The sequence below is a fragment of the Microtus oregoni genome, unplaced genomic scaffold, assembly GCF_018167655.1.
Source record: "Microtus oregoni isolate MIOR12 unplaced genomic scaffold, Mior012 000128F_ref0000496, whole genome shotgun sequence".
NCBI classification, from domain to species: domain Eukaryota; kingdom Metazoa; phylum Chordata; class Mammalia; order Rodentia; family Cricetidae; genus Microtus; species Microtus oregoni.
Window position 1 is genome coordinate 1,017,714 of NW_024544771.1, and position 27,880 is coordinate 1,045,593.

Genomic DNA, 27,880 nt, shown 5'->3' on the forward strand with positions numbered 1-27,880 from the left:
ATACTAGGGATGCAACCCCGGGCCTCTTCAGTACTGGGCAAGTGTTCTATTCTACCACTGAGTTTTGTCCCTGGACTGTGTGTGTGTGTGTGTGTGTGTGTGTGTGTGTGTGTGTGTGAGAGAGAGAGAGAGAGAGAGAGAGAGACACTGTGTGTGAGATAGAGACAGTGTGTGTTTATGTGTGTGTATATGTGTTATCAATTATTTAATTTGAGAAAATGTTTCGCTGTGTAGCACTGGGCCTGGAATCCATTCTATAGACCAGGCTGGCCTCAAACTCAGCTGTCCATCTGCCATTGCCTCCCAAGTGCTAGGATTAAAGGTGTGTGCCCCCATGCCTGGCATGTGTGTGTTTTAAGTTTCCACAAAGTGTCTCCTGAGATAGATTTTGCCTTATAGCTCAGGCTTACCTTGAACCCAGTAGCCTCCTGCCTCCACTTCTTGAGGTTGGGATTAGGGAGTGCATCCCAAGTCAGCTGTCAAGTCATATCAACTTTACAGAAAAATTTTAAGTGACAGGCCCTCTCTGCCGGGGACCCAGAAGATGCTACCAAGAGCCAGTGGCTGTATGTCCTATCGGATTATAAATATAAATAAAATGGTTTTTACCTTTACAAGTGGGCACGCGGCTTCGCCCCCAGTTTACTCTATGTCGGCACCGATTGCATCGACAGCTGATTCCTCTAAGTGGAGCCGTCATCATCGACCTAGGAGGCCACTGGTGGCAGGGAGAGTCACTTCCCATCTTCCCTCTCACAGACAACACTGCAGAGGCAGTCGCGGGTACGTCTTTGCTCACTTGAATGATTATTTCTGGGGCCGAGTCCGAACCACAGTGGCTAGCTCCACTGAAGTAGACCCTGTTGGTGAAGATGTAGGGCCAGCTTTAAACCTGATGCGTACTGCCAAAGCCACCAGCAGGGGGCGACATCGCTCCTGAGTGCACTCCCTTGCTTGTTTACATAAAAATCACCTGGGGCTCCAGACAGGGCTTAATGGTTTAGAGAGCTTGCTGCTCTTTCAGAGGGCCTGAGTTCAGTTCCCAGCATGCACAGTAGGCAGCTCACAACTACCTGTAACTCCATGTCCAGGGGTCCAGCTCCCTCTTCTGGCCTCTGTGAGCACCCACACATATGTGGCACCAACACACACACACACACACACACACACACACACAATTAAATATTTTTAAACACCATGTTTTATTTCCATGCTCCCATTATTAATGAAGTTGGTCTCTCTTCCTACCCTTCAAAGTTCTTCAAACTTGATCTTTTCCAAAATTAATTAATTTGTATCATCTAGCTAATTCGATGCTAGATGCCCTCTTGCTCTTGTGGATGTACAACATATCACACACAAAAAAGTTAACATATTTTATACTCTATGCCTCAAGGATGTTGACCTCCTGTCTAGAAGAAAAAGTTCTAAGCATTTCCCCCAAGTTTTAATTTTAACAAGAATTATTGTAGTTTTTATTGATGGGTGTTATGTGCACATTGGAGCAGTACCTGTGACGGCCAGAAGAGGGCATCAGATCCTATGGGCTGGAGTGGGCTGGTTGACCATAGATCTCCACAAGAGCAGCAAGCGTTCTTAACTGCTGAGCCATCCGTCCTTCCAGCCACAATTTTTAACGACTTAATCAGACAAAAGCTGATTGATTGTACTTGCTCAAGTATGTTTATCTTTCTTCTGTAACTTCTCACCCAGAGTTCCCATCTGGCCACCCTTGGTTAGGTCCCTTCCATCCTTAACTTGTGGGAGTATTTTTCTATTTGGGATGAGGTAAGAGTCTAGCCAAACGGTCCAGACAGGACGCATTTTTCTCTGTGTTGGCTGATACTCTGCCTCAGTTTTCTCAGCTGCTCAGAGAACACTGGCATGTTAAAGACCCTTCCAGGTTTCTCTGAGCCCAAGGTCCGGGAAGCTGACTGTGGCTGTAGGTGGGACAAAGGCAGGAGTGAGCCTTCCCCTCCCCCTGCTCCCTGGCTCCTGAACAGTGATACTGGTGAGGGTACTCAGAAGAAATGAAAGAGCAGGGTGAGGGGCAACCCTCCTGTGGGCTGAAATCCCAGTCCATGGCTCTGGGTCCGGGTTCACATTCCTGAACAGGAGAGGCATTGGCTCGGTCTCCCATTTACCTCGAAGCATCAACAACAATATGTGGAACCATCGGAAGAGTGGCCGACGGCCAGTCACCCAGCTCAGTCATACATGTTGATGGTGACTAAGCCCAACAAAGATCACCTTCTGCACAAGGTGCCTGCATTAACACCTGCTTCCTGCATACGTTCCCAGCTGATATGCTCTTTGATTTCAATAGTTACTTTTATTTTTTTTCTAGATTGAGTTTTATTGTGTGTGTGTGTGAATTGGTGTTTTGCCCGCATGTATGTGTGAGGGTGTTAGATCGCCTGGAACCTAGAGTCACAGACAGTTGTGAACTGCCATGGGGGGGGGGAGGGCTGGGAATTGAACCTGGGTCCTCTGGAAGAGAAGTGAGTGCTCTTAACAACTGAGCCATCTCTCCAGCCCCTCAATAATTACTTTTCAAATATTTGGTTTTCGATTTAAGTGCCTGTGTGAGCCTGAATACATTCATGTGCTCCGTGTGCATGCAGTAGCCCACAGAGACCAGGAGAGGGCAGCAGACACCATGGAGCTGGTGTTACAGGAAGCTGTGGGCTGCCTTGGGTGTGTTCGGAACCAAATGCAGGTCCCGTGCAAGAAGTGGTGAGCAACTCTCCTAACCACTGAGCCATCTTTACAGCCCCTGACTTTAATAATTATATTTATCATCATATATGTTATTTTATATGTATACATGAACCTATCTAATCAAGTTCTAGAATATCTATTCTGTTTCGCTAATCTCCCCTCCCTTTCCTACTCTGTGGGTGGGGGGAGAACGGGGATGGTTTGGTGACTTGAACTCCACTGAGCACATGTTTAGAACATACCTGCCACTGTGCTACATTATCAGCCCATTCTGCAACACTGTTGTTTTAATTCATTTAACTCTCTAAGAGCTGGGGAGAAGTCAAGCATTGGCACTTGCATGCAAATAGTGTCTCTAGGATATTGGTCCTTTTTATCCAGAAATATGTTCAATTTCTTCATTTTGAGCTCCATTTGTATGTCACTATTCAATGTTTAATCGCTTCTTGAAAGTTCTTTTTTGATTACTAGTCTGCGCATCATGTGTGTGTAGGGGGTGTGACACAGCCCATGTGTGGAGGGCAGAGGCCAGCTTTGTCCCGTCATTCTTTCCTCCCATCTTCAGGGCGGTCCCTGGGATCAAACCTGGGTTTGAGGAAAATCCAGCTGCATAGCTTGTGCCACCAGCACCTCCCTCTGGGCCACCAGCACCTCCCTCTGGCCCCTTTAATCATTCATTTGTGTAGATCAATTTTACTTTTCCGTTTGATGTAGCACTCATTTTGATAGTTTTGTTTTACAAATACCACACTTCCCTGATTATATTTAAAACGTTCAAGCCTATCTTACACCACAACAAAAGCTATCATTTATGAAACACTGCCTGAGGAGTGGAGGAGAGGGCTCAAAGGTTAAAAACGCTTGCTGCCTTGTGACGGCAGAGTTCAGCGCCAACAAGAAGGTAGGCAGCGTTAGTGGATATGTAGGTTTTTGTAGGTCGGGAAGGCGATCCCCAACACTGACAGTGTCTCCCTGCGACACTGAACGACCTCGCTCTGTTTGCTGCTTTTAGTGAAGGGCTCCTTATCAGAAAACTTAGCTTCAAGAACAGAGCTGAGTTTGACATCTGTGTTTTTAGGAGGAGTGAAGGAACTTGGTTGGTCCTGGGTTTCCCAGAAATGGGAGCTGAAGTCGTAAGGGTTTCCAGGGAGGGCTGGTCCCAGAACTGCCAGGAGGTGGGAAAGAGGTGGAGGGAAAGGAGGCATAGTGGAAGAAAACACTAGGACCAGGGGACTCGGTGCTTGGTGACTAGACCTTCCCAGGACACAGACTGGGGTCTCCCTCTGTGCTGTCAAATGCTGTGGTGCAGCTCATTGCTCACAATCTGCCTTGTGATGGATGCCCTGTGGTCCCTGAGGAAAACAGACATCCAGTCCCTTGTCCTGGTGTAAGTTCCCAGGTGATAGGATGCACCCTGTCTGCTCTGGGGTCTACAAAATCCAGATTGCTAAAGCAGAAAAGCCCAGATGAACCAGCTGGAGTCAGACTTGCTGGCGGGGACATTGAGGCGAGACATTGAGCCATTAAGATGGTTGCTCCAGAGGGCAGGTGCTAGGGCCTGACACTGCTAAACCTAAGTGGTTCTGGGAGTGTTATGCTGGACCTAAACACAACCCAAGTGTCCTGGCTAGTTTTAGGTCAACTTGACACAGGCCAGAATCATCTGAAAAGAAGGGACCTCAATTGAGAAAACGCCTCCGTAAGATCTGGCTGTAGGGCATTTTCTTAATTAGTGATTGATCGGGAGGTTCACGTGGTCTCAACTGTGGCCAAACTTGTATTCGTTCCTTTTCTTGTTACTATGAAAAAATGCCTGGCAATATGCAATTTAAAGAAAGAAATGTTTCTTTTGACTTGGTTTTAGAGAATACAGCTCACCATGGCGGGAAGGCATGGTGGCAGGGGGCCGAGGCCGCGGGCATAGCTGCTCTGCAGTCAGGAAGCAGAGAGAGTGGAAAGGAAGTTGGCCTGAGCTATAAAACCTCACATCCCACGCACAGCAACCCACTTCCTCCAGCGAGGCTCCCCTTCTTAAAGGTTCCACAACTTTCCAAAACACCGCCACTAGCTGATGTCAAAGTGTTCAAATCCAGGAGCCTGTGAGGACGCTGCATGTTCAGATGCTGCGCCGCTGTATCCTGGGCCACACCTCTCTGTCTCCAGCTAAGCAGCTGCATGTTCAGATGCTGCGCCGCTGTATCCTGGGCCACATCTCTCTGTCTCCAGCTAAGCGGCTTCCCTGGGAAGGGTGCAGGGGACCCACTCTAGCAATGCACAATCCCCAGGGTGGAGTCTGCTTCCTCCAGACACCCACTGCCTCTCTGTGCAGCAGCAAAGGGTGGGGTCCTTATCATATGGGATGTCCTGACAGGGTGTGAGCTCGCTGAAGCTGCCTGGGCCATTTCTCACGGCCGCTCCTGTACAGACAGAGCTAAAGCACAGACACAGCGTGTGCGGCTCTACTCCATGGCTTTTCAGAAGAGGAAACTGGGGCCTCAGGATTTCACACAGAGTCCCAGCTAAGTCCCTACGGTCTTTCTTTTATTTCCTCTCTGGTGCTGGAGCTGGAAGCCAGGGCTTTATGCATTCTAGACAAGAACTCTAACGCTAAGCCCCAACCTCAGAGCCGCTAAACTGATTCTTACTGTGCATGTGACATTCGTCATTAAAAGCTCAGTTGGGGACCACTGAGATGGTTCAGTAGGTAAAGGTGCTTGCTGCTAACACTGGTGATATGAGTTTGAGCCCCAGGACCCAAACACGGGAGGAAAAGAGTCAACATCCACAAGTTGTCCTGGAACCTCTACATTGATGGTATAGCATGTGGTTGGATGTGTGCATGAACACACACACACACATTCACATACATGCACACACATGCATGCACACACATGCATGTATACACACACACACACACACACACACACACTGCTTTAAAATAAAATGAAGCGCAGTCGATAAAGTGCTTATCTTATCTAGCACACATGTAGCCCTGGGTTTTCCTCGTCATAGCCTAAGCCAGGCGACATGGTACACAACTGAAATCCCAGCACACGGGAAGTGGAAACATGGGAATCAGAAGTTCAAGGCCACCATAGAGTATGTGACATATGACAAGTGAAACAGCAAATGTAACTCGTGTGCCCCCAAAGCAGCTGTCTTTCCTATCTGACTTGTCCATTCGGCTACCTCTGGTCTCCAGGGACAGGATCTGCCCTGCCTCCTCCTCACCCTCAGTCTTTGTCTATAGCAGGTATCAGGAGTGCCTGACACCTAGCAGGTGATCAATAAATGGATTAATTAGTGACTTGACACCCCTATTTATTCCCAGGATGTTGTGTAGTAGTCATGGATACTCACTTGTACAGTTGAATTGAAGGAGGACATGGCAGTGTAAGGAAATTCACTGCTTGTTTCTAGCTAGTCTGCACACACACACACACACACACACACACACACACACACACAATTTGACCTAGAATTCCCTGTCTAGCAAAGAACGACCTTCAATTCTAGATCCTCCTGCCTCTACCTCCTGAGGACTGGGGTTATAGGTGAGAGCCACCAGAACAGTCCATTTCAGTGCTGGGGGTCAAAACAATGCTGTAGGCAAGCATTCTCTCAACTAAGTAAGTGCACCCCCAGCCCCAGATTGAGTTTTGATTGTGCTAAGGGTAGGAATCCCTAACCCACACCAGTCTAAGTTTCAAGCCGTTTCCTAAGCTTGCAGCTTAGGAAATCGTGGTTACAGCAATTTTATTCTCAAAATATGTTGTGATAAATATTATTATCATAAATATTACCAAAAAAGGGAACTGAGGTAGAGGGCCATGGAGGAAAGCAGCCTGCCCCCACCATAGTACTGGTAAGTCGGGTGAGGAGAGTTGAAATGGAGGCAGGGGTTTCCATCTCTGCACCCACCACTGGGCCTTGTTGCCCGCATCCTTTGGTGATGGACAGAGAGCCTGATTTTCGATCCCACCTGGCAAGATGTCATCTAGTGTGCATGACTGTAGCATCGTCTGCAGCTGATGCTCCTGGTTGTGTGTGATGGTGGCGTGAGGAATTGTTCCAGCTGGATCCTGAGTGTGTGTGGCTGCAGCGTGTGTGATAGTCGGCAGCTCACGGCCCCAGGTCTGTGTGACAGGGGCAACAGCTGCTGAACCCGGAGCGCTTCTGCAGAGCTGCTCAGAGCCTATGAAACTGGAAACTTCTCAGAAGCCCAGAAGTGTGGTCAAGCACCTGGCTTCCTGGCTTCTAAGAGCATTTACCAGAGCACTTGCCTTCAACACTCACTGAAACAACTTACAGAAGAGAGCTTTGTCTCTGAATCCGCTGGTGTGCCACGGAACAGAGGCCGTGTAAAGGGTGTGAACTGGGGAGGCTCCCACCTGGTGTAGCTTCTCTGTAAAGCCCAGGCCTACAGTCTCCCTACTGTACCTTGTCAGGGACTGGAGCAGAAGGTTCATTCCTGCTGCAGTGCCTGTTCTTACTTCTGCAGGGCCTGATGACAGGACAGACCCTCAGTGACATGAAGCGGTCCCCTAGGTGGGACTGGATTGCAGAACGTTCTGGAATCCAGGCCTCTGCTTGGCAGCAGTATCTCTTTCCAGTAAAGCACTCTGGGCAGAACTTCACAGAACTGTTTAGATAAGCTTTCCACCTTCTTGGTCTGAGCTGTATCGCAGAGTAGATGTGTCATCTCTTGTTCTTAGGAAAGTGATTTCTGCGAGACCACGTTTCACAATTGCAGATCTCATCCTTGAAAGGCAGCGAGCTCCGCGCCTCGCGCTGGTAGTCAGCTGCCACCACAAGGCTTGCTCCATCCACAACGTGCTGCAATGGGTGCCACCAGCTGCTTCCAAAGGCCTGACTGTCTGAGTGGATCCCCTGACTCCGTTCTCTGGGGTCTGTCCCCCTTCCTCCTGCACCATCACCTACATCTACCGGTTAATCTGAATGAGCAGAGACACACTCAGTGACTGACATGTGTAGTACCGTGTGTGTGGCTGAATTTGAAGACAGGCTTCCGTTTTCTGCAATACCGCGCTTACAACATTTCCCTGAGTCATTTGGAAAGCCTTTGAAATGCGTTCGACCCCCTCAGCTGCTCTCCTCTGGGGAGAACTTGTAGCCAATGTGGAGACCTTTCTTTCCTAGCTTGAGTGGAGCTATTTCACCTTCTGGCTTCTCGGGCTTTAAGCCATCCCTTCTCTAGGGACTGTTATTGGACCCTCTTCTATTACTCAATTTCCTCCCCAAAACAAAACCTCCAAACCAGTTGTTTTTTTTTTTTATGAGAATTAGACCAGACATATTCTGTGTAAATCTGGATGATAGAACCACACAACAGGAGTCTGGTAGAGGTGGAGGGGGATGGGTGGGAGTAGATGGGAAGAAGCTGCGGGGGTGGCGGTGGCAGGAATCTCTAAGCTTCATACTCAGGCATGAAAAGAGTCAACACTTGGTGGGATAAAGGAATTCAAAAGTCAAGGCAGAAATGCTGGTCCTCACTGTAGAGCCATCACTAAAACAAAACAAGCAAATGACCAACCTACCGGTCTCCAGGAATAGTCTGAACTTCTGCTTTGCAATGTTTAATTAAAAGACAGGTTATGGGGCTGGAGAGGTGGCTCACCAGTTAAGAACACTGGCTGCTCTTCTAGAGGACCCGGGGTTCATGGCAGCTCACAACCATCTCCCATCCCAGGGGATTGGATGCCCTCTTATGGCTTCTGGAGACACCAGGCACTTATGTGGTGCATAGCCATACATGCAGGCAATACATTCATATGCATAAAATAAAAATAAATACATCTTTTAAAAACTAAAAATGAATAAAAGGTGCTAACTGGCCAATGAACACAGCACCTTGGTAGTTCTCACATGTTCATTAAATGGCGGCTGTGGTCATCAAAGGGGACATAGCAGATGAAACTTTTCCACAGAGAAATTCAGAAATCTGGTACAGAAAACAGAGCTGGAGCGCCAGACGTGGTTTGTCACTAGCCTGTCAGTCAGCCTTGTGGCCATCCTTCCAGCCGTATCCACAGGACTTCACTTTCCATCTATAGGCTCCAGCCAGATAAACCCTAGATTCATTCATTCACTAATTCATTCATTAAGTTATAAGCAGAGTTTCACATAGCCCAGGTTGGCCTGGAGCTGACATTACAGCTAGAACCAACTTTGAATTTCTAATCTTGCTGCCTGCACCTCCTGCATGCTGGGATCACAGGTATGCGCCACCATGTCTGGTTTATGTGGTGCTGGGAATCAAACCCAGGGCTTTGGTGCCTGACAAGCAAGCACCTTACCAACTGAGATACATCCTGGCCCAACACTTTCTTTGTTTTTAAATGTATTACATTTATTTATTTATTTATTGTGCGTGTGTGTGTGTGTGTGTGTGTGCATCCACTCAAATCCATGCCATACTGCATACATGGAGGTCACAGGACAACGCTAAGGGCTCTGCTCTCCCCTTCCTCCATTTGAACGCTGGAGCTCAATCTCAGGTGTCAGGCGTGGTGAGAGGTGACAGGTGTCTCCTTCATCCACTAAGCCATCTCACCAGCCTCACTTTAAAAAAGATGAATTCCTTGCCAACATTGAAAAGCAATGTTTCACTCACACACACACACACACACACACACAGACATGTGCACGCGCGTGCGCACACACACAGAAAAGGTATTTTGAATGTCAACTTTTGAAAAGTTGAAGCCATGACCCCCTGCTCTGGTACTGTAGTAATAAAAGCATTTTCTCTTGCTTCACAGTCCCGGGTAGCGCACCTCCTGAACCCCCATAATGTAGCTAGACGCAGCTAACTAGGTCTAGCAAGGCCCAGGGCAAATGCTTCTGGACACTGGGCTGAAGTTGTCCAACTGGGGTTGGGCCTGGATTCAATGCCCGGCACCGCGATGAACAGGGAACCCCTCTGCATGCCTAGAGAAGCGCCGTCTAGACCTTCCGACTGGACATGCCCTGAGACTTCTCATAAAGACTCACATTCTCATTGTTCTCAGTGTACACCTCTTACATTGTTCTGATCAGAGAGTACATCAGCAGTGTCTGAAAACAAAACCACCAGTGATCATTTCACCTCTCCTTGGCTCCTGCCTCCAACCCCAATTCCAGGGCTAAAATAAGCCTGCTGGTTAGGGTAAGGATGTTCTGAGTTTCGGCTGGGAAGACAGCACACCTATAAAGCACTTGCTTAGCAGGCAGTACACCTGGGGTTCAAGACCCAGCTCTTCCAAAAACCTCAACTTTGGACTTCATACTTCAGATCCCTCCATCCTCTCCTATTCTGAAATCAGCACATTGGCGGCTTGGAGAAAGTCCTCCAACCCCAGGGTTGAACTTCAATTTTCTCCCAGTGCGATTAACTGCAAGCACTTGCGCAGGTGTAACCCTGAACACACCACCACCCAGGTCCTGGGCTTCGCCGCTTCGTTGAGTTGCTTCCTAAGCACCAGGGGGCGCTAGAGAGTTATTTTCCAATTTGGTATCAGACGCATCTTTTACACTTCCTCTGATTTCCAAGTTAGCTGGCAATGACGGAAGCACAAATGAAGTGGAGGCGTAGTGTAAACTGCCCCGGGGAATGAAGACAGGCATCAGATTTCAAAATTTAGTCTAAAGAACAGCTTCGGGGGTCAGAGCGTCCGTTGCTCCGCTGTCAACCTCCGGTGAGTCAGGCAAGTTCAATTGACTTTTGGTGAAAACGTTACTCCTTATTCTACCTACTTCGGGATCCTGTGACATCAGTAAATTCGAGAAAAGTGGAACCGATTAGCTAAATCAAGATTCGTTTACATCGAGGTAGTCAGTTCTTAGAAACAAACGTGTAAAGGGGCGGTATGTTTCTTGAACTGGTCAGCAACTGGAAAAGGAGGCTTACCATATTGCCTAATCTGTGTTGCGGGGGCCGTATTGGTTAAGGGGTATTTTACCAGACAGACCCCATCATTTATTGCCCTGCGAAGGCGTCCGAAAGCCCAACTGGTAAAAGGTAATTAAACTAGCACTACGTGTGCCTCTGAGATTATCTTTGTAATGTGAGCCTGCGGTAGATGGAAAGAGACTCACTTAGCTCTTCTGGGTGGGAGACTTTACTTTGGGGGTTGCTTTCTTTTAAAAAACGAGAGAGAGAGAGAGAGAGAGAGAGAGAGAGAGAGAGAGAGAGAGAGAGAGTCATTCGAGCCCAGCTCCCACAGTCCGAGCAGACCGCTCAAGGACCTCGCCACCTGCCACATTCCGTATTTGGGCAAGCGCGTGCGTCACTGTCAGGAATATGGCTCCCTTTGCCAAAGCCGGCACTAATCTTACGTGTCTGTAAACGCGGAGAGTGTATGCCACGTTCCTTCACAATAGCCAACCTGGTGACTGACTTAAGAACATGCCGCCAGATGCCCTGTCTCCCGTTTCCTTATGTCTTTTGTACAGCCTGGGAATTAGGGGGAGGGGGAATTGGCGTGCTTACTGGGGGACAGAAAGGACGAGAGAGCTACCAGGTCAAAAGCCTTCGTGCAGTGCCCTCTATGGCTCACTCAAGCCCGGGCACCTAAGGCGGGTGGGCGTCCCAGACCGGCGCACCAGGCCGCGGACCCTCAGGTCCTCGGAGACAGTCGCCACCACTCCACGTGGTTGGGGACGTAGACCGACCGGGTCCAGCCGGGCTTCCCAGTCGTGTTACCCAACAACTTCGCAGGGGTCGTCTTCTCCCTAATTAATGTGTGTGGGGGGGTGTTTGTGTTCGGGCAGCAGAGCAACAGTCGGGAGACAAGCGGGACATTTCAGTCGGAGCTCAGCCCCGCCGCCGCGCCCCTTCCCGGTCTCAGGAGGACCGTGCGCGCAAGGAGGCGAAGGTCCCCACCACGCCCGGGTCCCCGCTGCCCTCGCCCGGGGTTCTGTTGGTCAACAGGTCGCCTAGCCCGTGTGGCTCTCGGGGAAACAAACAAACAAACAAACAAAAAGGTGCACTGAGCGAGCGCGGTGGCCACGGAAGGCGCGGCCGGCAAACGGGCAGAGGGGTCCTTGGGCTCCTCCCAGGAGCGCCCCGGTGGCTCCGCGGTGCGTCCCGTTGCGCAACGTAGCGCTAGGCGTGGGTCCCCGCGGACAGCGGAGAGCAGCTGCCACCGCGGCCAGGGAAGGACGCGGACTGGCGGTGGCGCCTCGGCAGAGAGGACGGGGCGGGCCGGGGCGGGGCGGCGGGGAGCCCGCCCCTGTCGGCGCGGCCAGTGGCTGCGGGCCGGGGGCGGGCGCGGGCTCGGCGATTGGGGCGGCGGCCGCCCGTCACGGCGGGGCTGGCGGGCGGCGACGTAGCGCGGCTCTCGGAACTGACCTACTAACACACATCTCTCGGCGCGGCCACGGCGCCCGCGGACCCGGCGCGCCCGCCAGTCTCCCGCGCCGCGCCCTCGCCACCGCCCGCTGAGGGCCCGGCGGAGTCCAGGTCGCGCTCCGGCGCAGCCAGCCCGGTCCCGGACGCCCTTTCTTTCCCTTCTCGGGCCAGGGAGCAGAACCACGGTAAGCGCTCCGCCCACCGGTGGCTCGGGGGGCCCGGCTCAGCTCCGCGCCCGCTCTCGGAGCGCGCGGCCGGCGGGCGTGGGGCGCGGGACGCGGGCGGGCGCGGCGCAGGGATGGCGGGAGGCGGCGAGTGTGCGCGGGGCATGCATTACATAAACTTTTGCTGCCTTGGCAGGAGGGGAACTCGCCACCTTAAGGTAGCTGCTTTGATTGCAGCGCCCTGGCGCCGGCACGTAGCCCTGGCTGCCGCGCGCTCCCTCCCCCCTCCCCGCTATTGCATAATGTCTCCGGATTTCAGGAAAATTGATGTTTCGGTGGAGAAGAGCGCGCCGGGGAGGCGGAGCGGGGGCCGATCCCCCTAGCAGCCAGACGACGTGCCCTGCTCTCTGGGGTCTCTCCGTGCTGGTCCCCTCTCTGAGCCGGCTATGGGGAGGGTTGAGTCACGGGGAACCGTCTTGATTTGCTTAGAAGGAGGGTTGAGAATGCGAACGGTGACGGCATTAGGAGATGCCTGCGCGGCGTTTGTTTGTGTCAGGCGCTGTGTCTACACCGACGTTTTCCACCCTGTGTTGTCGTCAGCGTGTTTTACGAGCCCTCGGGAAGGTAGAGGGATGTGTCCTTTCTTACATTGCATAATAGACCCGCGGTGAAACGTGGGCACCGAGGACTAGCTGATGTGGGAATATGCTCCTATGTGTGCAATGATTTGGACATTTTAGCGCAGCGTTGGATATTAGATCCTTATTGGTACCTCTGTATCGTCCCAAATAAGCATGCTTTAAGAACGATCCTACGGAATTCATTATTAAGAAAGGAGAATTCCCAGTGTAGGATACTGATGCGCGCGGGGGAGGGGGGCTCCTTTAAATGTTCCGAGGTGTTATTTTTAAGACCCGGACGAGCCATTGTGACGTTTGTCTCCCCACTTTCCCAACTGGAATGCGTTCCGTTCCATCGGCTTTTTTCTCACCTTATCGTCATTGGGTTTTTTTTTCTTCTTCTTCTTTTTAAGACACCACAAGACAGATCATTAATAGATTCCTGGAAATGTTAGGTTATGTAACTGCCGAATTTGCTGGCTGTTAAGCATAGAAAGAGAGCTAATTATGTGATTTTATAATCTTGCCACAAAGAAAGTAGGGCAATCTCAGCGTTTAAGAATGTCACTATCAACAGGGGTTTTGTTGGTTCTTTTTAAGGATATTTTAAGCCGTGAAGTGACAACCGATTAAGCTTTGACTTAGCCCCTGCTTGCCAAATGTGTGTCTTTTGCCCTAAATGAAATCTACGTCTTTCTAAATTTAGCCCTATCACATTTTAACAATCGTGGCCTCGGTGCTATTTCTGGTGTCTCCAGGGCTGTGTGCAAATACAAGCTCAAGGCCATTTGCTGGAGTTTTAACTCCAGCCTTCCAAGACCTCTGATAAGACTGTATTTTTAGGAAGGCATTTCGCAGCGCCCAGTGACTGATTGCTGAACGCGGGGTCTCATTTATCATTTTAAAGGACACTTTGGGGAACTGCTGTGCTCAGAGGCCAGCAGGGAATGGCCAAGAGTCGTCTCTCTGGCTTTTGTAAATAACAACAGCTAATGAGGTCAGAAGTATTTATTTCACATCGTAATTTCTCCCAGATCATATATGAGTTATGGGAAGCATATATAGGTTAGTAGATTGTGTTTTTGCCTGCGTAACCTAGTTTTATTCATTGGGGATAGATGAATATGTTAAGTATCTGGATATTAAATTTCTTTCCAGACTCTTTCTTAGTGTAATGATGTGTGGATATACGTATTTAATAGTGTCTGTCAGATATATATTTCTTAGCGTAACATTTACATAATTGAACTACAGTATTATTTTAGGGGGTGGACATATTGACCCTTGGAACATATTATTACCCCTTTTTCAGCCGTTTTCCAAGACGCTGCAGTTGCCCTAGCTCCCCCCACCACCACGCGACCCACTTTGCGAGCTGGGCTGGGAGACCCAGGCCTGCCGGGGTATCGGGGGCGGCTTTGCAACGCCACCTCCCATCAAACGGCCTTGCGCCCCTCGCTCGCGCCCCAGGGGCCGGGCACGCGCCTGGCGGTGGAAGGCTGGGACCTCAGCCCAAGACGCGCCCCTGGACAGCCGCTGGACGCGCCTCGCGGTGGCCCGCGCGCCTCCCCGCCCCCTCCCCGCATTCCTTTGTTCTGGCGCGGGGGTCCTCGCGGCGCCGAGGCCCCGCTGCGCCGCCCACCCGGCGGGAGGCGGGCCTGGGGAGCGGCGCGGCGTGGGGGCGCGGCCGCGGAGCGGGGCGGAGGCTCGCGGGACCCGGTGCGCTTCGCTGCGCTCGCCCGGAGCTGGGAGGCCTGGAGCGGAGAGCGGGCGAGCCTCCTGGGCGCAGGCTCCAGCGGAGATGGGCCTCGGGACAGCGCAGCCTCGGGTGGCACAACCAGGGGCCGACTCCACTCCGCAGCACCGCTAGCTGCGACCCCACAGACACCTTTGTTCCCGGGAGTCTTCCTTGTATTTCCGAGCCTAGCTCTTCTCCTTTCATGGAGTGAAAAAGCAAGACCTCTTAATGGCTATAGAAATGGGCTTGATCGTGGTGGAAAGGAGGGTCCCTGCTTGACCGTGGCCTGTTGAGCCCACGTTTTTATTAATTCTTGTATCTAAAGTTTTTATGGTCAAAAGCCCAAGGTTATATATATGGTCAAGTGTCCCCAGCTCTAAATCACCCACATAGATGCAGCTGTCCCTGTGTAAAAGTACCTCCCAGCGCTTTCAGCCCAGATGCTGGTTTACCCGGGTGGTCTTCACTCTCGTGAAGCACCCAAGTGTTCGAGGGTGATCAGCTGAGGCTTTTCTCTGTGCATGGTAAGCCTGGAATTCAGCTTCAGAGGATGCTATTGGACACCCTAGGGACCGGACCCTCTTTCAACTGGAGACAGCTTTGGGAGGTGCAAAAAGGACAGGCGCAGGGTGCTGCCCAGGCCTCTGGCCCAGTATTTGATTGACCCTCACTGGCCTTTAGAGAATCTTGAAGGGGAAACCTGTGGAGCTGGACAGTTAGAAGGAACTCAGTAAACGTTTCCAGAATGCTTGTGTCTGGGCTCACTTTCCTTTTCTGAACCCGAATCTCACGGGAAGGATGAGGATGGGATTGGTATTGGGTCTGTGAAGATCCATCTTTTTTTTTTTTTCTCTGAATACTCTTGACTTGGTATGAGTTGTTAGTCTCTGTACCAAAGGAATTCTCAACAGCATCTAGGCGCTTCAGTGTCCCAAGTAACTGGGTTAATGTCTTAGGGAAGTGTCTGAAGGAACAGAGATGAGTCCCCACGGCAGGAGTAGGTTGACCTTTTCCAGATCCCTGGAATTCTCTGTGACTTGTGTTCTTGGGGTTGGCTGGTGCTTGCCTCAGAACCTCTGGTCTGCGGTCAACAGTGGCCGTTCTCACTTGCAGGTGGACACATACGCCATCTTAGAGAGTACATGTAGCTGTGTGGCCAACAACTAAAGGCAGACCCTGTTACACTGACGGTTCTTGATCCTGCGGAAGAAAACCTGGGTCTGAGGTACCTAGGGCAGTCTAAAATAGTGCCTCTCAGAAAGGGCTGGAACCTGGAGCCATCACAGCCTCGATGATCATTCTTCAGAAATAAGAAGGGCGGTTACCAAACGAGGCAGGTGGAGGACCCACTCAGCGCTTTGCGCTTAGAGAAGCTGGTTAGCAGCCCAGGCTGGGCACTTAAAAAGATGGGAGCTCGGTCAGCCATGCCCTCTCTCCTCCACCATCCCGTCTGTTCCTTCACTGAGAGCGAGCAAGCTCACTGTACTTGGTGAAACAGTTTCCTTTTCTGCGTTGAGGGCTTATCTTGGCAATTATAACATCACCAATGATGCAACAGCCTGCAAATTAAAGCCCTTTGTGAAAGGCTGTGCGCTGGTTGAGCAAGGCCCCTGACTCACTCCCGCCAGTGGAGTTTTCTAGCTGACCTTGCCGTGGTCATCAGTGGGTTCCGAGATGCAGGTCTAATTGAAGCGTGGGCTGGAAAGGCGCGGTCAGAGTGCTCAGCGTTATTTTTACCCAGCTTAAAAATCACACATGCCTCATTATTTCCATTGTAACCCAGATGGCATTGGGGCTGTTAAAAGTTGTTTATTTTTAATTTGTATTGAGGAATGAGAGCACGCTTGGGATTCAAGTCAAACATAACAAACAATGTCATTGAGATTTCCTATAATGTTCCCTTCTTGTTTTCGTCAGGTATGCCTGCGTTTCACAGGGTGAGCACATTGTTTGATATCCTGTTATTTTTCTAAATTTTATTTGAGTTGATTTTTATCCAGATTGGACTCACAGTGAATGTCGAAAGACCCTGACCTTTGATCACAGTTACATAAGAGGTTTTTTTTCAGTTTCAAAATGAGTTTTTATTGCCACCACCCCCACTTACCTCTCACGTTTCTTTGCAACTAATTTTCCCGTTGTTATGAAGGGGGAGGATTTTGTTTCTCATATGGCTTTAATTAGAGTTTGAGCTTGTTTTTTAAGTTTAGTGGGGATTTAAGAGATGCCATTCGTTAATAATCCAGGCTTTGAGGACGTGCTTTCACTGGATTTTGGGTGTTTATAAGCCTTTCAATTATCAGAACACAGTGTATTTTATTAACTTTCTAGGGATCTTAAATGTAATTAAGTAGCCTTCAAATAAACCTTCCGCTTTAGTCATAAGGCACACAGCACAATAAATGACACTCACCGGCATGTGCTATTAAGAAAGAGAACAAGAACGTTAAAGACCAGGCTGGGGAGGTTGGGAACACTCAAGAACTCTTTCTGCCATGCCCCGTCTCCAGCATGCTTCCTTTTTTGCAACTGATGTTGTTTTGTTTCTTTGCCACTGTGCTGTAAACCGATTGACTGTGATGTTGGTGTCCCTAAGACTTAGGGGAGACTGGGGTTGTAGCTCAGTTGGCAGCGTTTGCCGCGCATTCCCAACTCCATGGGTCCTCTCTCCAGCACCCCTAACCCAATGTCACCATGTGCACCTCCAATTCCAACACTTATGCAGTGGAGGCAGGAGGACCAGAAGCTCATGGTCATAGCAAGACTCCAGGGGACTTACTAAATTCATCAATTATCTTTTCAAAAATGTCACAGATAGGAGCTAGAGAGATGGCTCAGTGCTTAAGAGCCCTTGTTACTCTTCCAGAGGACCTGAATTTGGTTCTGAGGCCTGACATCAGGATCCAACACCCTCTTCTGACCTCCACAGGCCACAAGTGGCAAACACTCATACAATCAAACGCATAAATAAAATAATCCTTTTTAAAAACTTTTTCATGGGTAGTAATGGTTCCCATTTTGAAGCGTCTCTATTTAGTTTTTTTTTTTAAAAAAAAAACACATTTCTGTATACACCCACCTCTCTCTCTCTTTCTCTCTCTCTCTCTCTCTCTCTCTCTCTCTCCCTCCGCCCCCCCCCCCCCCATGGGCTCCATTTTCTCAGGCTGTGGAGTTGTTTTAAGGGGTGGCCCTGTGTGTCCTGCCTGTGTCCATCTGGTGTTACAAACACTTGCTCCCCTGGAGACTGCCAGTCACACTAGTTCATATTTCAGTCAACAAAGTAGATGGGTGCATTAATAAAATGCAGGGCTGTCATCCGATTTATTAAGTTTAAATCTAATTTTCAAGTAATCCCCTGTTGGACTTGGAATCTGTTCCTTTCCTGTAAGGTGGATTGGGTTTTGACACATTTGTTCACGGACGCATCCAAACAGAAAAAGTGGGTCAGTTTGTTGCCGGGATGGGGCTAATCTGGCAGCGTAAGAGATGGCTCATGGGTATTGTGCCCACGTGTGCACCAAACACGTGTTTCTCCTAGGCCTGCATGTACTTTGGACTGCTAAGTGACTGCAGGCCCTGAGCTGGGCACTCAGGAACCAGAGTGTTTTGTTCTCCACGTAAAACATCAGTGGATTAAAGTGCTCCTGCACAAACCGGATGACCTGAATTCAGTCTCCAGGTCCCACTGTGGAAGGAGAGGACCAGTTTCAAAAGTTGACCTCTGACCTCTCCATGCTTGCCCGCACAATAATAATAAATAAAGTAAATAAAAATAAAAGGCCCTTTCCCCTAAACGTACCCCCAAGGAGGCAAAATCTGCTTTCCGGAAATGTCACAGGTAGAGGCTAGAGAGAAGGCTCAGGGGTCAGAGCTCTTGCTGGTTTTGCTGAGAACGGGTGTCTTCGGTTCCCAGCACCACCTTGGGCAGCTCCCAGCCAGCCTCATCGTCGTGGATTTTGATGTCTACACAAGGAAGATGCTCAGTGCTGGGTGCAGAGTGCTTGCTCATTTCTGTTACTGTAGAGTCTGCACTGCTACACTGACCTCAGAGGTCAGAGGTCAGAGCAGCGCATGCTTTTCTGTTATTACCACAGGGAAACCTCTGTGGGGTAAACTGTCTAAAATTTATGTCGTCAATTGGATTCTTTTGCGGGCTTTTCTTAGGTCGGGTCTTGTTTTAATTGCAGAGAGTATTTAGGTCATCTGACTTAAATAAACTCCAAGGGTCTGTGCTTATGAAATACAGCTCCTGCCTGTAGCAGGTTATAAAAAAGCGTGCTGTGGCAGCGATGGTGTCTTCACAGTAGGCGTGGGAAAGTATGTCAGCTGGCATGACGCGATGCCTGCTCTTCAATTTCTCTTTTTTATTTGTGTCTTTAAGCAGTCCTATCAGCTAATGGGTGTGATGGAGTTAATGGTGCTAACAGAGGTAGCATCATGGAATCGGCATTTCATGGCAGTTATTCACCAAAAAAGAAACACAAATGGTGACTAAGGTACCCCAGCCGTCGGTGTGGATTTCAAACAGTGACACATGGGTGAAGTCATGGTGGGATTAGTCATAAAGAGGCTGAGGGTTTTAGAAGGGTAGCCTCAACTGTGCTGAGGAGGTGGCTTTATGGGTAAAGTCCCTGCCGTTGAGTATGTGAGGACCTGGACTGGGGAGACAGAGACAGGCAGATACTGGGCGCTAGCTAGGCAGCCCATCTGTAGAAACAGGAATCTCTAGGTCTGCTGGGAGACTCAGCATAAAACAAAACAAAACAAAACAAGCAGACAGGTAAAAAAGGCGAGATCCTAGAGTTAGCCTCCAGCCTACACACACACACACACACACACACACACACACACACACAGAGAGAGAGAGAGAGAGAGAGAGAGAGAGAGAGAGAGAGACCTGCACTTCCTGCATATTATACTAACAATAAAAAGATGTTGTCAGCTACATTTCTTGCATCCCTTGTTGAGGCTCATAGACCCCCCCCCCCCCCCCCAGCCGTATCTGCTTTTAACTGCTTGTGATCCATGGCTAGTGGCTCAGCCTTTCTGGTTTTTAGCTGTTGGCTCTGTGTGCTGGCCAGTTTCGTGTCAACTTAACACAGGCTGGAGTCACTGAGGAGGAAGGAGCTTCAGTTGTAAGACTGGGCTGTAGGCAAACCTGGAGAGCTTTCTCTTAGTTAGTGGTTGGTGGGGGAGGGCCCAGCCTATTGTGGGTGGGATCACCCCAGGCAAGTGGTCCTGGGTTCTATAAGAAAGCAGGCCGAGCAAGCCATGATGAGCAAGCCAGTAAGTAGCACCCCTCCATGGCCTCTGCATCAGCTCCTGCCTCCAGGTTCCTGCCCTGCTTGAGTTCCTGTCCTGACTTCCTATGATGATGACCTATGATGTAGAAGTGTAAGGCAAACAAACCCTTTCCTCCCCAAGTTGCTTTGGCTATGGCGTTTCATCACAGCGATAGAAACTCTAAGACATTCTACAGAGCCATTGGATTAGAGAAATGCTCACCCCTTGTTGAAATAGATACATTTTTGTTTTTGTTTAAAGATGATGATGGGGCTGGAGAGCTGGCTCAGCAGTTAAGAGCACTTCTTGTTCTTACAGAGGACCTAGGCTCAATTCCCAGCAGCCGCATAGTGGCTCACAACCATCTGTGAGTTCAGTTGTGGGAATCCGATGCCCTCTGACCTCCAAGGGTACCAGCCAGGCAAAACATTCATACAAATATAACCTTTAAAAAAAGATAGTAATGGGGGGGGGTGGTTGGAGAGATAACTCAGCAGTTAAGAGCACTGGCAACTCTTCCAGAGGTCCTGAATTCAATTCCCAGCAACCACATAGTGGCTTACAACCGTCTATAATGGAATCTGATACTCTCTTCTGGCATGCAGGCATACATGCAGATAGAGCACTCATACACATAAAATAAATCTTTAAGCTGGGTGGTGGCGGCACATGCCTTTAACCCCCAGCGCTTGGGAGGCAGAGGCAAGAGGAGCTTTGTGAGTTTGAGGCCAAGCATTGTCTGTCTACATAGTGAGTTCCAGGACAGCCAAAGCTACACAGAGAAACCCTGTCTTGAAAAACAGCAACAACAAAAAGATAATAATAGGGGCTAAATAGATAACTCATCACTTAAGAGTACAAGAGAGCTTGTTGCTTTTGTAGGGGACCAGAGTTTGGTTCACAGCACACGGTGGCAGCTCACAAACTCTTGTAGCTCCAGCTCTAAGGGTACTGGAAGCCTCTGGCTTTTGCAGGCCCTGGCACTCATGCACATAGAAACACACATAAATAACACAAACATTTCTCTTTTTTTCCCCCCTGATTTTTCAAGACAAGGTTTCTCTGTGTAGCTTTGGCTATCCCGGGATGCACTATCTAGACCAGGCTGGCCTCAAACTCAGAGAGATCCACCTGCCTCTGTCTCCCTGAGAGCTGGGATCAAAGGTGTGTGCCACCACTGCCCGGCTCTATTCTTTTATTAAAGATACAATAATGATAATAAGGAGCATTGGAACAAGTGTACTGACACCCAAGAGGCTGAGACAAGATGATCACAAATTCAAGGCCAATAGCTGTGAGTCTTTTTCACTATTTCAACAGATAGGACTCGGGAGATTTAAGTCTGACTGTGGAACAGCTCAGGCTGATTGAAGGCAGCTCTAGGCAGTCCTTTATGATGCAGACAACTTGTGGGATGAGCCCCAGGTCCGTGGTGCCTTCCTTTCCCGAGAGGAGCTTTATAACCAGATGTGTGAGACTCCAAACTAAGAGAGATGAAGGGAGGCTGTGTGTGTCTGGGGTTGAAAGGTGGGGTGTAGGGAGGATCCGTGAGGGGTCAGAACCAGGGTCTGACTGGCTTGGGGTCTCAGGTTGGCCATCACCTGAGTGGCAGATCACTAGACATGCCCCTCGCCTCTATGACCTTTGTTTTCTCCTCTGAAGATGCTGAAAGGGCAGGTCATACCCCCAGTGCCAAGGACTTAGCAAGTGCTCCGTAAATGGCTTCTGTACTAAATGGAGGCAGCAGGGCCAGCACTTCAGGTCCCATCGTGATTGAAGCCCGAGCATGGGTCTCAGTTTTGTCAGGTCCTCTACAATGTGGCCCCACCCTGCCTACAAACCTGTATTTTTGAGGGCTTGGTTCCCCGTTCTTAGACCCTTCAGTCTAGCTTGGTGCCCAGTGTACAGGTGTTTCCTATATGGGTACCAAGTAATTAATTCCAAAGGTATGTGTGAGTACATCTACTAGTACCTGTGTATATATGCAGTATATATATGCTATATATATAGTGTATATGGAGACCAGAGGACAACCTCCAATGTTATACCTCAGAGTTCTGTCCACTTTGGTTTTTGAGACATGGTCTATCACATACTTGGAGTTCACCTAGTAGGCTAGGCTGATTGGCCAGGGAGTGAACCCCAGGGAATCCTCCTGCTTCTACATCCCTATCATTGGAATTACAGTCCCTGCTGCCTTGCCCAGCTTTCTTCATAGGTTCTGGGGATTGAACTCAGGTCCTCAGGCTTGCAAGTCAAGGACTTTACCATCTGAGTCATCTCCCCAACTGCGGGCTGATTTTTGTTGAACAGAACCAGCTACATGTTCAACTTGGCCTTGGTGGCCTGCTGTGGTGTGCCCCCCCTCTCTTACACACACACACACACACACACACACACACACACACACACACACCACATACACATTCATTCTCTCTCGCCCACCCAGATCTATACAGACACATGATGCACCCTTTCAGGGTAGGAAGGTGCAAAGGTGTGTCTGAGCTCAGCTGTGTGGAGAAATTGTGAGACCCCCTAGGGAGAGTACCTCGCAGAATGAAATATAATGTATATTTTAAGGAAGAACTGAGATAAGTGAGTACGTGGAGGAAAATAGTAGCACATCAAGGAAAATAAACCCAAAAGGTAGCATGGAAGGGACCGTGTGGGATTTAAGAACCTGTAACTTTGGTGGAGAAAGGCCAAGGTCAGCATCCTTCCTTGACTTCTGTTTCTTCTCCAAGCTTTCCCACTGGCTCAGTTCACTTTAGGGGTGAGGACCCACCCGCGTGACTGCATGTCTGCCGCAGCATGAGGAGTGTGCCCTGCACTGTGCAGAGGGAAGTGTTTGCAGATTAAAAGACAAGGATGTATGGGGGTGATAAGAGATCATGTCTTTTTACTAAAGGATGAAAAGCTGTCTTTTGGCCTTTGAAGTGGTGCCCATTATGGTGTCATTGTCACCACGCACACAGAAGCCTACTGTTAATAACCCTTGGGCTTCCTTGAGTAGCGGAGCTGCTCCCTGTATGGTGGTAGCCCAGTTTGATGGACAGAGCCTTGTGTGACACCTCAGTCTTTATGACCTTGACATTCTTGCTGCCTCGGAAATGACAGAAGCAACAGGCAGGCTTCTGGGAGTGAGAGAGCTGAGGAAATGGCTTAGTTGTTGTGGCATTTGCCACACCAGCGTGGAGACTGATCCCCAGAACCCATGTAAAAAGCAGCTGGGCATCGCGGTGCTCAGTGGATGGTTCAGGCGGTGGGGAGCTAGAGACAGGAGGATCCCTGTAGCTCACTGGTTGGCCAGCCTAGCCTACAAGACAAGTTCTAGGCCAGTGAGAGACTCTGCCAAAGGAACAAAGAGGACAGAACCAGAGCAATGGCCCCTGAGGTTGTCCTCTGGCCTTCAGTGGCACAGCATGCTGGCGGAGGTGCACAAAGAGTGAGAAACACTGGCATGAAGTGAAAACACACACTGTCACGTGTCAGGATGAGCAACACCTTGAAGGGGGCAACAGGGGAATGGTGTGTGCAGATTGCCTGTGCACCTTTGCTTTGCGGAGTCGGCATAGGACCCAAAGGCACCATGACAGGGAGTCACTGGCATATAATAAGGGTTTATTATCTTGTAGCAAAGTCTGGACTAGAATGCTTACCTAGCACTCTCCTGGGCTCCATCCTCAGCACACACACACACACACACACACACACACACACACACGCATGCACACACAGGTGAAACCCAATTCATATTATAAATAGTTTACTCATGGGTGTGAAAAACAGTTGATTCTATTTTTTGGCTCTTATATTTTATTTGAAACTAATTAGCAAGATTGAAAGAAGTTCTTTCCATAATTATATTCTCTGGTTTTGAAGTAATCGTAACTTTCTAAAGGGCTCTTAGAAAAAAAGTCCCTCTGAAAAGTAAATCCTGTAGTCCACAGGGAATATATAACTGGAAACTATTAAGCTAAGTTTTTAGGACCCCACAAAGCACTGTGGTTATCAGTCTTAAAAAGTCTGGTCAGTGAGCCTGAAGGGGCTTTGTATTTCAAATTGTCTAAGTATGGGCATTTCGTATAAGTGTAGCGTGTTGATGGTGAGGCCAGAGGAGTCCCCAGGGGAGACTGGGAACCACTATGCCCTCCAATGTGGGACATCAGGTAACAGAGTTAAGGAGTTTACTTAGTCTGTTATCTGTTGTCATTCTGTAGAGGGTAGCGGGTTCTGGTTAGCACCTCACCACTGATGGGCCGTCTGTCATTTCCTCCCTCTCATGAATCATCCAGAATACTACACTTGGCCTTGCATCTCTGTGAAACACAGCTTTCTTGTCTGGGATCCGGAGCAGAGGAGAGGGAGGAGGAAGGAATGAGTGCATGGATGGATATGTGGCATTAGAGGGAGGGATTAGATGGATCCAGGGGTGGGTAGATGGAAGAAGGGAGGGAAGGAGGCTTGGGGATGGAGGGATGGTTGGCTTCGTGACAGATTTAGTGACTGGATGAGTAAGTGAGTGACTGAGTAACTAACTCATTTCCTCACACTCCTGGACCGCACAGTCCTCTGCCAAGATGTCCTTTGCCACCAGAGTGGAAGTGTGTGTGTATTCACATCTTTCTTCCAGCTTGCTCACTCTTTTTTTTTTTAATTTATTTATTTATTAAGGATTTCTGCCTCGTCCCCGCAACCGCTTCCCATTTCCCTCCCCCTCCACCGATCAAGTCCCCCTCCCTCATCTGCTCGAAGAGCAATCAGGGTTCCCTGACCTGTGGGAAGCCCAAGGACTGCCCACCTCTATCCAGGTCTCGTAAGGTGAGAAAAGACCTGAGCCGCATTGGAGCCCATACCCCCTGACTGTCTACTCAGCACAGCCCCCTTCCAGCTGCTGGCACACATCTGCCCCAGGGACTCACCATGTTCTCCTTCATTGCAGATACCCAATACGGCCTCGGTCCGCTTCAGAGAGGCACCTGGCAGATTTATCCTGGACTGGACAGCAGAAGGAATATTGATGGATGAGAAGCCGAAGGTTTTCAGACCTGAAAGAATACTGGGAAAGTGATTTGTTCTTCCCCCTACCAGTGGGTCTGTAGGGTAAGGTCCTTTCTGATGCAGCTGAGAAAAATGCAGACCATCAAAAAGGAGCCAGCCCCCCTGGATCCTCCCAGCAGCTCAGACAAGATGATGGTGCTGAACTCTGCCTTAGCCGAGGTGGCGGAGGACCTCGCCTCCGGTGAAGATCTGCTTCTGAATGAAGGGAGCGTGGGGAAGAACAAATCCTCCGCGTGTCGGAGAAAACGGGAATTCATTCCCGATGAGAAGAAAGATGCCATGTATTGGGAGAAAAGGAGGAAAAACAACGAAGCTGCCAAGAGGTCTCGGGAGAAGCGCCGGCTCAATGACCTGGTTTTGGAGAACAAGCTGATTGCCCTGGGAGAAGAGAATGCCACTTTAAAAGCCGAGCTTCTCTCTCTCAAATTAAAGTTTGGTTTAATTAGCTCCACGGCGTATGCCCAAGAAATCCAGAAACTCAGTAATTCCACAGCTGTGTACTTTCAGGACTACCAGACGTCCAAGGCTGCTGTGAGCTCCTTTGTGGATGAGCACGAACCCGCAATGGTAGCCGGGAGCTGCATCTCAGTCATTAAACACTCTCCTCAGAGCTCTCTGTCTGATGTGTCTGAGGTGTCCTCTGTGGAGCACACGCAGGAAAGCCCTGCTCAGGGAGGCTGCCGGAGCCCCGAGAACAAGTTCCCAGTGATCAAGCAGGAGCCAGTGGAGCTGGAGAGCTTTGCCAGGGAATCCAGGGAGGAGCGGGGTGCCTATTCCACCTCCATCTACCAAAGTTACATGGGCAGCTCCTTCTCTACCTACTCCCACTCCCCACCCCTCCTGCAGGTCCATGGGTCCACCAGCAACTCCCCGAGAACCTCAGAGGCCGATGAGGGTGTTGTGGGCAAGTCCTCGGATGGGGAAGACGAGCAGCAAGTACCCAAGGGCCCCATCCATTCTCCGGTGGAGCTGCAGCGGGTGCACACCACTGTGGTGAAGGTTCCAGAAGTGAACCCTTCTGCCTTGCCCCACAAGCTCCGAATCAAAGCCAAGGCCATGCAGATCAAAGTGGAGGCTTTGGACAGCGAGTTTGAAGGCATGCAGAAACTCTCTTCCCCAGCCGATGTCATGGCTAAAAGACACTTTGACCTGGAGAAGCATGGCACCCCGGGTATGGTCCATTCCTCCCTCCCTCCTTTCTCAGTGCAGGTGACGAACATTCAAGATTGGTCCCTCAAATCGGAACCCTGGCATCACAAAGAACTGAACAGCAAAACTCAGAGTAGCTTCAAAACAGGCGTGGTGGCAGTCAAAGACGGTGGTTATAAGGTTTCCGAGGCTGAGAATTTGTATTTGAAGCAGGGGATGGCAAACTTATCCACAGAGGTGGTCTCGCTCAAAAGATTCATAGCCACACAACCTATCTCAGCCTCGGACTCCAGGTAAATGACTACTGACTGAGCTGTGCGTGGAGGAGGAGGAGGAGGAGGAGGAGGAGGAGGAGGAGGAGGAGAATGCTGTTGGTGCCATGCCGAATTTCCACTGGACCTCTGTTGTCATTTCACTGTAGTGTGCACACGGTGTCTGTCTGGTGTCCTTGTGTGCACACGCTGAAGACTTGATGCCCTCACTCTGCCTGGTGTATAGTCAGATAGCCCCCACAGAGGCTGTACATATCGAACGTTATTTTTGCTCTATTATAAAGTGTGTATGTTGCCAGTTTCAATAAAGGATTGGTGACAAACACAGCCCGGGCTCCATTCCACTTGATCTGATGGAAAGAGAGAAAAGGTTACTCAAGTTTCTTAACGTGGGGACTGGGGAGATGGATGTCTCGGTGGGATAAGTTGCTTCCTATGCAACCGAGAGGACCTGGTTTCGGTTCCTGCCACATAAAAGGCCTGGTGTGCTGCACACATAACCCATAACGCCAGAGAAGCAGGGATAGTTGGGGACACAACACACAGACCCCTAGGGCTCTCTCACCAGAGAGTCTAGCCTAACTGGCAAGATCAGACTCAGTGAGAGACCCTGAATCAAAAACTAAGGTAGGGAGCGGTGGAGGAAGACTCTAGACATCAACCTGTGACTCTTGACCTGACACCCATTCCCAAACAGGCACACACGAAAGTTACCAAGGTACAAACTGATATTCTGCCTTTCACTTACTGTGGAGTGGTGGCTTCCCCAGAGTGAGAGAAAAACCAAAGTATTAATTTTTCAGTTTTCCAAGCAATAGTGTGTCCAGAAACCTTCTAAGAAAAGGGATACAAGGGACAGGGAATGGGGAGGACTATACAACCCAGGGAAGAGAGGAGGGTAGGCATGGTGAGTGTTCCTGTATGGGGTGTCTGGGTTACCAAATTATTCCCCACTAGGTAGGCTTCTTTAGGACCGAGTTTTCTCTACCTTTCTTAAGTGGAAGACTCCAGGCAGTTTGCTGACGGCCTCTCCATAGTCACCGTGGCGTCCTGCATGGCACGTGGTTCAGTGGCTGAGCCCTGACCCACCTTCCTGGCTGAAATACTCTTGTTAAAAGCGGTTAAAGACAGGATGAAGAAAGTGGTTTTTGTTTGGGGTTTTGCTTTTCATTATTATTATTTTTTTAACATTACCCCAAAGCTTAACAGTTCTAGAGTGTGGTCATCCAGAGAAAAAAAGCTAAATACCATTTAGGTGTCATTAAAGGAATTTCTGAGACCCCATCAGTTACCACACACCAACATCTATGTAATACAGATGTATCAGTGACTTGTTAAAAGACTTGATTATGGGCTCGAGATAGAGCTCTGAGGCAGAGCACTGCCAAGCATATGTGACGCCCTAGGCTCCACCCCCATCACCTGGTGGGGGAGCTCTATTAATGAAAACTGTTAATGATACCTCTTCTCTAGAAGATATCTTTAGATATTAGAAATTATAACACACAGGTCTAGAA

At 49.6% G+C, this 27,880-nt stretch overlaps 1 protein-coding gene across 3 annotated transcripts; it reads left to right on the top strand.

Annotated features, from left to right (window-relative positions):
• The first annotated feature begins 10,287 nt into the window (after positions 1-10,287).
• On the top strand, positions 10,288-26,690 carry LOC121444499 (nuclear factor interleukin-3-regulated protein). 3 transcript variants are annotated; one of them, XM_041646312.1, is made up of 3 exons: positions 12,005-12,258; positions 24,824-26,410; positions 26,444-26,690. In XM_041646312.1, exon 2 carries the CDS (start codon positions 25,000-25,002, stop codon positions 26,386-26,388), a length of 1,389 nt encoding a protein of 462 aa, XP_041502246.1. In that variant the 5' UTR covers positions 12,005-12,258; positions 24,824-24,999; the 3' UTR covers positions 26,389-26,410; positions 26,444-26,690. The 3 variants fall into 3 exon arrangements, with proteins under 3 accessions (XP_041502247.1, XP_041502246.1, XP_041502248.1); XM_041646313.1 differs by lacking the exons at positions 12,005-12,258; positions 26,444-26,690 and adding an exon at positions 10,288-10,418 and having other exon boundaries at positions 24,824-26,427; XM_041646314.1 differs by lacking the exons at positions 12,005-12,258; positions 26,444-26,690 and adding an exon at positions 24,685-24,702 and having other exon boundaries at positions 24,824-26,427.
• The last annotated feature ends 1,190 nt before the right edge of the window (positions 26,691-27,880 follow it).

Excerpts from the sequence above, each read along its gene's own strand:
- LOC121444499 (XM_041646313.1), top strand. The coding sequence starts at position 25,000 with ATGCAGCTGAGAAAAATGCAGACCATCAAAAAGGAGCCAGCCCCCCTG.